Source organism: Lepisma saccharinum, chromosome 11 (assembly GCF_977018435.1).
Source record: "Lepisma saccharinum chromosome 11, izLepSacc3.1, whole genome shotgun sequence".
Lineage (NCBI taxonomy): Eukaryota > Metazoa > Arthropoda > Insecta > Zygentoma > Lepismatidae > Lepisma > Lepisma saccharinum.
This window is the reverse complement of record NC_139239.1, coordinates 63,265,005-63,278,464: the sequence shown is the minus strand read 5'-3', so window position 1 is coordinate 63,278,464 and position 13,460 is coordinate 63,265,005. Positions and strand designations below refer to the sequence as shown.

The 13,460-nt window shown below is 39.1% G+C and overlaps 1 protein-coding gene across 2 annotated transcripts in view; it reads right to left on the bottom strand.

Moving 5' to 3' along the window:
* Positions 1 to 12,901, bottom strand: part of LOC145995285 (lipase maturation factor 2-like) — a 43,782-nt gene extending 30,881 nt beyond the window's left edge. The window contains exons 1-4 of one of the 2 annotated variants that reach the window (XM_083131875.1): positions 12,642 to 12,901; positions 3,647 to 3,827; positions 3,146 to 3,247; positions 1,856 to 2,043 (exon numbers count right to left, since the gene is read on the bottom strand). In XM_083131875.1, the coding sequence (XP_082988001.1) occupies positions 1,856 to 2,043; positions 3,146 to 3,247; positions 3,647 to 3,827; positions 12,642 to 12,735 (565 nt within the window). In that variant the 5' untranslated portion in view covers positions 12,736 to 12,901. Of the gene's footprint in view, positions 1 to 1,855; positions 2,044 to 3,145; positions 3,248 to 3,646; positions 3,828 to 12,641 lie in introns of those variants that run through there. The other variant, XM_083131876.1, reaches the window with a different exon arrangement.
* Between the last annotated feature and the right edge of the window lie 559 nt (positions 12,902 to 13,460).

Here is a 13,460-nt window from a genome sequence, read left to right as displayed (position 1 = left end):
TATTACATGTGTATCCGGTGCGTAGATAAACACAGTCGTCGGAGAGTTTGTTTTACTACTATTTATATCCCTGTATTTTCAACCATTTTTGTCACTTGCCTCATAATGCCCTGAATATACATTATATTATGTGTTGCTTACCTTTGGAATTTTGAGTTCTTTCATTTCTATTTTGTCATCTGTTCAGTGTGTCACAGACAACTAGTATCAGAAGGACGAAGTGGATAGACTAAATTGTAGATGCCAACTTGCTAACTAGATTTGCAAATATTTGACATCTAAGTTGAGACAAAATTCGATATGACCATTTCCATTTGAATTCTATTTCCTTTCTACCATTTTTAGCATCGTTTGTTTACTTCCTGTTAGGTTGCAGAACGTGTTTTCTCGTTTTCTTTTACGGTACATAATGTGGCTGATTGTAGCTATGTCATTTTTCACAGAATATGTGTGTTCCTGGCAACCCTGTAACGCATCGCTTCACGACGGGATATGACGTCACAAATGCAATCAAATGTTGTGTGTGGTTGCCAGCATTCAGGCGGCAAAACGGGCTTTTTTGAACGACTGTAGCGGCGAAACGACGCACCAACGAGAAAAATGTTACTGAGAAAAGTTGTTTGTTTTGATGTCCTCTATACGTTTCCGTGGTCCGTGGGCGCCATTAAAATGACACCCTGTATATTACCTTTGAATCGACGCGACCACTTCTTTAGAAAAGTGTACCCCCCCTTACGCAAAGGAACATTCATCTGGAGCGTGATTTTCTGAGAGCAAACTTTATCTGATTCCATCATTTCACAGAAATTTCACACAATTTTCATCTCCTTAAAGAGGTTTCCAAGAACACAGGTCAATGAACTAACTACATAGTAGCAAGCACAATGTAGTAGAATAAGTTTACAATGGCTTGAATTTCTGTGGTAGCTAAGTAAGATACATTCGATAATGCTTGTAAGTTATAAACAATATACTTAAACCTTTTTTATTGAGCGAATTGAAAATATGTTCCTTTAACAGTAGCACCTTGCATCTGTCAAATTATCTAGGGGGGTACAGGAGGTACAACGTGATTTTCGGATTTTGGGGGGTACAGTACTCCCTTCAAAAATTTGAGGGGGTAAAATGTACCCCTGTACCCCCCGTTCCTGCACCACTGTATATATATATATATACTTAATATTGTATTTAATGAGTTGTTAAAATTTAGTTTTATGTGTATATATACTCATTAATTGTATCTTTACAGTTCTTATTTCATTTCAAAATGTCCATACATTTTTCTTTCATCTTTCTTACTTACTTATTTACTATTATTATTATAATTATTATTAATTTCTTTTATTATTGGATATATATATAGTTTGTAACTGTAGACTGTATTCTTACAAGGGTTAGGTGGGAGAACAGTGTATGCTGAACCTCGCACGCTCAATAAAGATATATTATTATTATTATATTATACACATTAACATTTATAGCTATTCTGAACATCTTTATTTTGTTATTAGTTTTAAGTATTGGCACTGGTTGCCACTGGCGTACGTGAAGGGGGGAGGGAAGCTGATGGGGCTACAGCTCATCCAGAAATTTTGAGAAAATCAAAATTTCCAAATAACTTGGAAAAACTGAGGTGGTAAATGCAAATTCCCCTTAAAGTAACCAGATTACCATTTTTGTCTTTGAACAACTTTTAAAACGAAGGTTAAAAATGGTAATTACAAAATATTTTATCCCGGCCCACCTTAGAACACAGCCACCATTACAATTCCAGCCCCTAAAAAAAAAAAAAAATCAGTAGAAATAATATTAATAAACCAAATACGAATGAACGTAACATGATAATCTGCCTTACCTGTCAATCTCCACCACACAGCACTCCTACTCGAGAGCTTGGAAACTCCAGCAGAGAATTTCAAGCGAAAGAGCAGCCACCTCAGCATCCAAAAGAGCAGTGGAACGTGTGGGGGAGTCTTTCCTTTAGCATGTGTTATTGGTGCGAGCAAAATCAATAGAAAACCAGTTTCCAGAAGCAACATGTCCCTGGTGGATGAAACTGCAGTATGAATGAAACATCTTCACAAATAGTCTAGAGTCAATTAAGAACAAATTGAACAATGACAACATCAAAATAAAATAATAATAATAAAATATTTTACTTTCATATTCATATATTTGTTTTAAAGTGATATACAAGAAAAAAAAAAAATGCTGACACAGATTAAGAGGAGGTGCTACATTCACATATCTAATGGATAATCCATCAATCAAATTACATGTTTCTTTTTAAGTTCTGTGTCACTTTTATACATTTCAGAATTGAATATAAGACACATAATAGATAGTGAACTGATGATACAGATGAGTGAATGAAAACAAAGAACATCCATGTTTTACCCTAAAGATAAAAACCTAGGAATTGTAACAGTACGGTAGACAATTTTCATATTCTATTCTAAAAGTATTACTAGAGTGAATAACATTTGGATACTTCCTTTTTGTCGTATTACATTTTCCCAATGCCAAAGTTGTCAGCTTAAAGTGTTGAGAGACCAGAGGTCGCAAGTTGTGAGCTCTGGTAGGCATGGATATAATTGAATCAACTTTTGACTAACATTGGGTGGACTCAAACACTTGAGTTATATGTTTACAAAAAGTTTGATAAAATTTCCTCCCTTCCTGAGACTAGGCGAGAGTATTGTCTCATCACCCATTTCATAAGCTCATCATTCATATTAAAAGGCGGGATTAGCACAAGAGGCAGAAGAATGATATATAATAACCAAAATTCAAATTGTAACCATTTCAGTCAACCAATCAATTCAATTGATTCCATTAACCATGAGTAATATCTCATTCCAATAGGGAACATCATTTATGCCTGTATTCTATTATCTAATATGTGTCTCTTAACGTTTTATATTTCTTAATTATGCCCACTTAATATCTTCAGCTACTACTAGAAGCGGTGCTTGCGGAGGGAAGAGATGATGGGTGGTACCATCTCCCGAACTAGTATAATTTATTTAAGCATCTCCCTATCTATCCCTAAGGCTTTACCAAGCATCCTAAGCATCACTACTTCCAGAACTGACAAAAAGTGCACTTAACATAGAAGAAAATAATTAAAAACAAAATAACGTACCACTGATTTGCCATGAACTCCTGACCAACTTGATATAGGGACTGGTAGAGTACCCAAAGAGCTAGAAATAAAGGAGCAGTACAAAATTTCTGCCATACAAACCTGCAGAGGGAAAACACATACATATATTATCATATGTTATAGAAAACATTATAGACATTCAAAGTATTTATTGTAGCATTATATTTTTTCTCTCCTTCTAGTTCATAACACATAACATGTAGTAACATATAATTCAGGCAACAAACACATATTTTCACAATTCTGTTCGCACCAGCTCCATGGTTGAGCATATTGAGTGGTCGATTTTCCATCTTAGCACTGAAGTTCCCATGTTCAAGTCCCACGGGTGTTCATCAATTTCATATAATGACCATTCATCCTCATTGTTGGGATTAGGCAAAGTTGACAGGAAAGCGACAGTAAATAAAAAAACATAAATATAAATACAATTCCATTTACAATTAAATTTAATGATAGAGAATTATTAAAAATTCTTACCCTACAAATGATAAAAAAGTTCCTATTACGGCAAGAAAATCCATCATGTAGTCTGTATCTAAGCCAAAGTCTGGAGCTAACCATAGCAGAGATGGTTTTGGAATCATTCGATTTTCAAACAAATGTAGCTCATCTTCCAACTGGGTTTTGGCTGGTAAGATTCCATTTTTGCCATAAAGACCTGTAAAAAAGTAGTTTCTGCAATATTAATTCCAAACAGCAATGGAATTTTAAAATTATCTATTTCTTCTCGGGTAGTTAGTGATCCAGTCAGTAGGGGGCTAACTGACACATTGAAGGGTTGTACCTGGAGTACAAAGGCAGTTGGAGTATGGTGCTGATCACATCACCTCCATGTTAGGGTGCACAAAGTAAGCAAGGTGGTTCACCCAACTTAACATTTGTATGGAATAGAACAGATATGACTTTAATATTAATACGCAGGTACGCATGTTCAGTTGCAAACACTGTTCTCTTATTTCTTCTAACAATAATATTGTTAATATTGATAAAGTGGATGAAAACATTAATACCTTATGTGTGATTCCAATGCAAATGCAGAATTCAAAGAAGAGTGGAGGTTCTATATAAATCTAGGTCAACATTGTCTCTATTTACATTTCTTTTCTTTACTCTCACCCAGTGCACTGTAGTGGCGTCTCCCGAGAGGGTTGGTGAAGTTCAGATCCCCTTCCCTTTGGCCACCTATTTCTAAGAAGAGCGTAAAATGCTGCGAAAGATGGTAAAACATAAGACTCACCACTAAAAAACAACCTAATCCCACCTCCTGCAGAAGTCAGGGAGGGTCTCCCTCATTGCACAATGTGTGAGCAACCTTGCATTCTGACGTCAACAAGGAATGCTTTCCTTGTTATGCAAATGCCTAAGTTGTTGGGTTAGGATTTTTAGGTTTAGTTCTCATAGCATAAATAATACATTTGCTGTGTATTTTTGCTAATACCAAACCTAGCAGACCTAAACTAACAACTTAGGCATTACTAGTCTCACGTCAGAACATGAAGATGCTCTCGCATTGTGCAATAGAGGACACCCTCTTGGAACATGTCACTGTCCTCACCAGGCACGTATCCAGGAATTCCTTTCGGGGGGGGGGGGGGGCTGAACACAATTTTTTTAAGGGGTATAGATAGAACCTCACAATTATATGTTTAAGGTCAGTGGTGGCAATTTGGTTCCAAAACCTGGGGGGGGGGGGGGTGCAAGGAAAGTTTACTTTCTCTTGTTAGACAAGCAAGGCTTAGGATTAAGTGGCGATAGTATGGAGGCGTAAAAATAGGGAGCAACTATCCCCTAAATCGTCACCACTGTTTAAGGCAGTGATTTTAATCAGAACGTGAAATCGGAACATTTTTTTACCACTCGACTCCTCAGTTTCCATTACCTTTGTGTGCCGGAACCATCTTAGTATGTGTGTTCGTCCATTTCTCCTCGTCAGGCATCAAAACATCTGTGTACCAGGTAACCAAAAGTGTTTTTACGAAGCTGTTACACATGCACGGGATGGACAATCAATCCACTCGACAACACGAGATTCAAACTGTGTGCTGCGAACTGGACGCAGACAGTTCTCGAATATTTCTCTGATTCGAGCCTGAACACCACTAATGTGTCTTGTCCTCCCCTGTTTGCAACTCTTTTAAAAGCCGAAACCCACCAAATTGTTCATAATCAGTCCTAAGCACTCGCAAGTGTTCAAAATTGTCTGTCACAGCTTCCGCAGTCTTGTCATATATCGGCACGAAACAAAGGAAGTCTTCTATAGGATACAGCTGGATCGCGAAACAATTATTGCACAGTGAAAACCCTTCCTTTCCCAACACATCTAATGTTTCTTCTCCCAATATGATCAAATGCTTACTCATTTAGGTATCTTCAGGGATGTGCCCAAGGGAGGGTTGGTCGGGTCATAACCCCATTTTACACAGTCCTTAAAAAAAGAACGTCAAAAACAGGAAAATATGGCAAAATGAGGACTGACCACCAAAAATAGTATGCGTAACCCCTCTCCCTGACGAAAATCGTTGGCACGCCACTCTTTATCTCGGACACGTTTTTAAAAATCAACTCACCAGAAGTTTTTATAATTTCGTATTAGAGACTGAAGTAAAGCACCTTTAACACGATCAAATAAATCATGAACAAGTCCTTGAATTGAACGTTTAAAAGGAAATGATGTCAAGAGACACGCCATTTTTCTCATTGGATCCAAGGTTCGGTCAAAGAATTTCTATTTGGGAATGGTTCTAATTAACGCATATTTATATCCTCAGTATATTCTAGAACGTTGCGCAGATAAACGATTTATAAATATTGCCAGTAGTTCGACTCCACTTATTCAAGAATATTCCCTCTCGCGCCTTCCTGAGATTAAAAATTACAACGAATCGGTCTACGTGTGGCGATACCTTTGCTGTGCAGCTTCCAAATACTGACAAGTCTCTACATAGTGCTCAAGTTTGCTGCGACAATACTGAAAGCTCAAAAAAAGTTTACGTGCAATATTATCAACAACAGGGTTATAGAACATTCTCCGTCTTGCCTTGATAAGTATTTCTCCCCTTAAATTATCGACACATTATTCAAGAAGCAAAAATCCTTATTTTATTTAATGTAAACAGAAATATTTCCTGAAGGTGTGTGTGTGTAGGGCGGAGGCTCGAGCCCCCTGATTCCCACCTTGGATACGCGCTATTAACAATAACAGAGTTATATAACATTCTTCGTCTTGCCTCGATAATTGTATCTCCTTAAAATATCGTCACATTATTCAAGCAGACAAGAACCTAATTTTATCTAGTGCAAACTGAAAATTTTCCTTTTACTGGGGAGGGGGCTCGAGCCACCTGATTCCCACCTTGGATACGCGCTAGTAACAATAACAGGGTTATAGAACATTCTCCGTCTTTTCTTGATAATTATTTCTCTCAAATTATCATCACATTATTCAAGAAGCCAAAATCCTAATTTTATTTAAAGTAAACAGAAAATTTCCTGAAGGTGGGGGGGGGGGACCCTCGAGCCCCCTGATTCCCACCTTGGATACGCGCTATTAATAATAAGAGGGTTATAGAACATTCTTCGTCTTGTCTCGACAATAATTTCTCCTTAAATTATCGTCATATTATTCAAGAAGACAAATACCTAATTTTATGTAGTCTAAACTGAAACATTTCCTGGGGGGGTTTAGACACCTGATCCCCACCTTGGATACGCGCTATTAACAATAACAGAGTTATATAACATTCTTCGTCTTGCCTCGATAATTGTATCTCCTTAAAATATCGTCACATTATTCAAGCAGACAAGAACCTAATTTTATCTAGTGCAAACTGAAAATTTTCCTTTCCTGGGGAGGGGGGCTCGAGCCACCTGATTCCCACCTTGGATACGTGCTAGTAACAATAACAGGGTTATAGGACATTCTCCGTATTTTTTCGATAATTATTTCTCTCAAATTATCATCACATTATTCAAGATGCCTAAATCCTAATTTTATGTAGTGTAAACAGTAAAGTTTCCTAAAAGGGGGGGGGGGGGTTCGAGCCCCTGATTTCCACCTTGGATACGCACTATTAACAATAACAAGGGTACAGAACATTCTCCGTATTGCCTCGATAATTATATCTCCTCTTAAATTATCGTCACATTATCTTATTTCACACCACAACAAACAAAAAACCTCATTTTATCTAGTGTAAACCGAAAACTTTCGGGGGGGGCTCGAGCTCCCTAAGCCCCCTCCTTGGATACGTGCCTGGTCCTCACTATATCACAGTGGCCAGCTCAACAAGATAAGATGAACTACCAAGTTCGTTTTATATGGGATTGAGTAAAACACACTACACAAATAAAAAATGTGGACTATTGTCACACTGACCTGCCAAACGGGAGTTACTTCCTTAGCCAAGATGTCCATGGTAAGAGAACGTCAGATATGTGTTTGTACGAGGGTGAATCAAATATGAACGAGCCTTGATTGGCTAAGCGTCGGAATGGCTGTCGTGAGTCAGGAACCAGACCAGCTGGCGTGTCGCATGCTTCGTTTAGTAGCTCTCACGATGAGTGAGCAGTGTGTGCCAGTGTCTGTTGTGCAACGCATAATCATCAAGTTCCTCACCCAGGAAAACGTCAAACCGGCCGAAATTTACCGGAAACTGCAGGCCCAGTTTGGGAATGGTAACGTGGGCAAGAGTGAAGGTGTGGTGTAAGGAATTCCAGCAAGGCCGTGAACGTGTTGCAAATGAAGTGCACCCCCGTCGTCCTCGCACCAGTGTGACGAATGACAACATGGCTCGTGTTCGTGAGCTTGTCGAACAGGATCGCCGAGTCACTGTGAAGCAAATTGCGGCAGAAGTTGGTGTAAGCTATGGAAGTGTCCAATCAATAATCACAAAGCACTTGAGCTTCCGCAAAATCACAGCTCGGTGGGTTCCCAAGCTGCTGAATGTTGCTCAAAAAGATGACCGAGTTCGCATTGCTCGCCAGCTTCACACTCGTTTTGACGTGGAAGGGGAAGCGTTTTTGCATCGCATCGTTACCTGTGACGAGACATGGGTGCATCATTACACCCCAGCATCCAAGCGTGCCAGCATGCAGTGGAGGAGGAAAGGCGAAGGAAACCCCGTGAAGGCAAAAGTTCGGTTGTCTGCTGGGAAGGTGTTGGCCACGGTGTTTTTGGACTGGAGGGGGATCCTACTGGTGGATTTCTTACACGAACGTCGGACTATCGACGCAAACGACGAGGCTGTCCCATCCGCCAGGTCTTGTTCCTCCACGACAACGCCAGACCCCATACAGCAGGTGTTACGCATCAGAAACTGGTGGAAGTGCACTTGGACCGCTTCCGCATCCACCGTACAGCCCGGACCTTTCACTATGTGATTTTCACCTATGCGGACCCCTCAAAGAAGCACTTGGGAGCGAGCGATTTGCGACCAACGATCAGGTGGAAACCTTTGTGTGCAACTGGTTGGCTACCCGCTCAGCTTCATTCTACGAGAAGGGCATCAAGAACTTACCACAACGTTGGGAAAAATGTATCACTAAGGGCGGAGACTATGTAGAAAAATAGGATGTGGCAATGTCTCTGTTTCTTTCAATAAATTTTGTTTTTCCGCACAAGGCTCGTTCATATTTGATTCACCCTCGTATTTTTGTTATTTTTATATTACGCTGCTTTCAAGGCCAGTTAAGTGAAAATATGGTAAAATATAACAGCGACTACTAACAAAAAAGGAGGAATCCCTGCCCAATCGCTCCCCTTAATGGAATTCATAAGCATGTAATGTAGGGGTGTGCGGGACAGGATTTTTTTGGTCGGGACGGAAATTTTTTTTTAATCCCGACATTCGGGACGGGAAAAATTTGCAATTTCCCGACAAAGTCGTGAAATTTTCGGGACGGGAAATGTTAGAAATTTCCCGAAGTTCTAGAAATCTCGAATTCTACACGTCATTTTCACCTTAAGCGATTGTTTTTGCATTTCTGGTACAAAAACTAACGATGTTCGATAATTCCAGACATTTTCATAGCAGAAAACGTCGATAATTAGCGAGTTTTAAAAATGACTATTCGGTATTTCCCGACTGATCGGGATCCAGAAAAGTCGGGAAGTCATTTCCTGAAGTCGGGATCGGGACGGGAAATTTATTTTCCTGATCCCGGTCCCGACTTTTCTGGATCCCGCACACCCCTAATGTAAAATAAATGATCAAATGGCACTATCTCTCGACATCCATGCTCTCTGAGTTTGTATTCGTTGGTATTTTTCCTATTTTAAGTAGCCTTTCTGGCACTTGTGGCTGATCGCTACGATCAAGATCTAATTGATGAAGCGGACGCCCACAAAGGAACACCGATACCAGGGCAGGACTTAAACCCAGAATCTCTGGTGGTGAGACCGTAACGGCCACCCGCCGATCTCCGTGGCAGAGTGGTTAGCACAGCATGCTACGACACCAGATAGTCCTGGTTTCGAATTTCAGCCTCGGCATGGGTGTTCTTTGTGAGTGTCCCTTCATCAATTTTATCACTCATCCTCATCGTCACGATTAACCAAAAGTGGAAGAAAAGCGACGGCGGCTCCTTGAGTTAGGCATAAACGTGTCTCATTTTTAACCAGTTCGTTAATCATCCCTTCTGCATTGGCGTTGTGATTGACAGTATACAACTGTATTTGATTTATTCCAATTTCGACAATAATAATGACGTTTGAAATTTTAGGCTCCCGGACCTTTGGCCGACGCCAGCTAAGCCTTATTCCAAATTTTCTCTCCCCTTTCAAAAACCCGCAATGATTTTCCAAATTCTGAAAAATGACATTTGTGTTAGATAATACAAAATAGTCATACGCAGCCACGAAACTATTGCGAATAGCTGGACAACAGCGAAAGCAAACCTCATGAAGATTGACGTGAATGCTCTAGTACGAATTCTAAACGGATGTATCTTTATTTAGATTTTGGAATATCAGATAATTTTCGAAAGAAGAAGAATTTTCGGAGAAAAAAAACCAGAGAAGCCTGCGGAATTTCCGTGCCAGAAGTCTGCAGGCCATCTTAAAGTTATCGTCCACTGAGACGACGGAAACGTGTATGTTGCCGCGTTTCTCCGCGACTCAGTGGGCGTGGAGCTTGTATCTGGTGTCTGTCAACGTATTTCCCTTTGTTCTGTCCCCCTTTTTTTCAACCAATCACTGTGTATCTCTCTCTCTCGCTCCGAACCAAACTTTATCTTATCGCTTAATAAAGAAAAGGGTCCGATCGTCGTATTTGAGTAATCGAAAGCAAAAGTGTGCGAGTCTTTATTTTTTATTATTATTATTTGAGTTAATGGTAAAGCTAAAATTAGTAGGTGTTAAGCAAGCAAACTAATGTAGCTCAGCTGAAAGCGAATGGTATTACGAAACGATATCACATCACAACTATAGTGCAACCACAAGCAAAGAAACCTGCGCAGACCCGCGACTCCTGTGCACCGTACTCCCGTGTGGAGGGGAGGGGCAGAGTGGAGCATGCTTCCTTATGGCCCAAAATGAACGGAAGAAGGGAAAGTTGTACACGGAGACTTTTCGCCGAAGATTGTTTTCCTTGTGGTCGCTCTATGCCGACAATAAGAAATAAATAAGCATGGAGTGAGGATGATTCAGAGAGCATACATATTTATTTGTTGATTTTGTTTGGATGGACAATCAGATGGGTAGAGGATTTTTTAGGTGGGCGCACATCAATCCCAGCGCCGTCCCTGGATACAAACCTAAATCCTGAACTAGGAGATCAGTTTGAGGTTGTGCGAACGCATGAGGACTTGAAAACTGCGAAATATCCAGATTTTTCAAACGAATAATTGAGTGTTTTTGTAAAGGTCACACACTTTTTATGGGTTCACACAGAAACAAAATCGAATTCCCAAAAGCATTATGAGAACAAAATATGGTGTGTGAGCTGCCGAATGAAATGAAAGAGCATGTGGATTATTTTTAGTAAATACCGTCAAGCATAAATTATTAATTTTTGACAAATAATTAAATTCCTAAGTGACCATTACAGTGAGATATTATTGTTTGATGTGCAATTAAATTTAAGACTCTTATTCGTTCTTTTCTAAATATTTCTTCAATTAATTAAGAAACCTTCCCCTTTGTTTAACTCGCCGTTTACTCAACAGTGATATTTCTAGGGGAGTGAGGGACGCAAAATTTTTGTCGAGATCGAGATGGGAATTTTTAATAATCCCGAAATTTGGTACGGAAAATATTTGAAACCTTGTAATGCCAATAAAAACAATATTCACAAAATAATTTCGAACTTTTTAAAAAATATATGTCGTTCCAAAATAATTTTTAATAGGCTTTTAAAATCGTGTGAAATTCAGGAACAAACATTCCATCGTTTCGCACTCATTTTGAATAGTTTTTACTTCCTCACATACTTTCCAAGAAAACTGATCATGTGAGATAATTATAGTACCGCAATATATAAAAGGTTCACCGTGGTTTTGATTCTTGATATGCCACCTCCGTGGCGGAGTGGTTATTACAGCGCACTACTCCGCCAGGGGTCCCGGTTTGAATCCCGGGCTTGGCATGTGTGTTCGTAGTGAGTGTCCCTTCATCAATTTCATCATTCATCCTTATCTTCGCGATTAGCCAAAAGTTGCAGAAGAACAAAGATTCTTCTGGATAGGCATATAATATACATAAAATTACGTTATTTGTTTTTAACTACTAAAAACGAGATTCTTTGAACGGCAGTATCTTTCGCCTGTGAAATTATTTGAACGGGATACGATTCGGACCAAAGGGTTTAAGAGAAAGCTGTACCCTCTCCAAAAAATTGGGGAGTAGAATGTACTAGTGTAAACTCCCGTTACTGTGCCACTGATCAACAGGTTAGATGGTCGCTGTTAGGAGCTACGAGAAAAATGTCCAAGATCTGATTTGGTTTTTCCAAGCAGCATTACACTTCAAATAAATGAATCGGACTAAGGAAGTTAGAAATCAAATGGATTGCTAATCAGCAATGAAAGTACTTATGTCCAACTGAGAGGGTCTCATTTATGTGATCCATCTATACCAGCAGCGTAAAAATGATGATAATTTAATGACATTAATTCCTTAAACTGTGACCCTCAGAATTTTGACTTGGTAGTTCAGTGCCCTTAGCGAAAAAATGACATGACAGCGATTCGCTCATTGAGTTCCTGTCTCTTCGTGTCTTGAGAAGGGGAGGGGACGTCACCAGACTCTTATTTCTCGTGCTGCGGATATTTCATCACGCCACTGGAGAGAAGTGCTTAAAATTTACTTGTGTTTGATATAACAATATGAACTCGGCTGTTCTTATGGCAAAAGTGTATAGTGTAGGTAGACCTATTCATACTTTCGGCGACATGGTCAGGGGACACAGTGGTATGCTTTGAGTATTATTTTAAGAATCACATAAGCATTACAAAATAGACATGATATTGTACTCACCTGGTATTTGCACGTAGAGTGAAGCGAAGGCGAATAAATACACTACACTCATTCCTCGGAGAAATAAATTTCTCGTGTACTTTAAATCTCCCATTGTTTATAGTCTAACATCTCATTTCTCCTCACAAAGAAAAACAAATTACAAAATATCGACCTGTTTTAATATGTAATAGCAAGTTTGCTTCAAAAATAATGTTATTTCAAAATCCACACCACTTCGTTTCGTTAATTCAACAAGTCAGGAAATACAGAACATTTGTTGAGTGCTCGCCACAGACTAACTGAACAGCTAGATGTTAGATCCCATTGCAGATTTTAGACCAAAAGACTTTGTAAATATGAACAAGACTGTTTGATGGCGCTGGTGGGAACGTTTTATCATCTAATTGTTCCAGCTTATTTCGTTAATGTTTAAAATATAGTTTTGGGAGAACTAATACAGGAAGAATTGGCATTATCAACTTTCGAATGAATTACTGAAATAACAGTGAAAGTTGTGAACCCAGAATACAAGTTGTAAAATAAAATATTAGATAATTAATTTTCACACAGTTATAACGAAGCGAAAAGAAGTATCATGATGCATGTTTCTGATCGAGTAAAAGATTCAGAAAGTACTAGATTGACCAATCTGTTATATACCTACCTTGGTAAAATATCGAGTAATTGATCAAGGTTAATATAATTGATGAAGTCTGGAGGCAAATAGTCTTTCTTCAGGATCCTTATTCTACAAACTTTGAGAAATTACGTGTCGGAGGTGTGCGCACGATGGGGAAGAGGAGGAAGTTGCCCCCTCTAAAATAATTTAACTCTTAA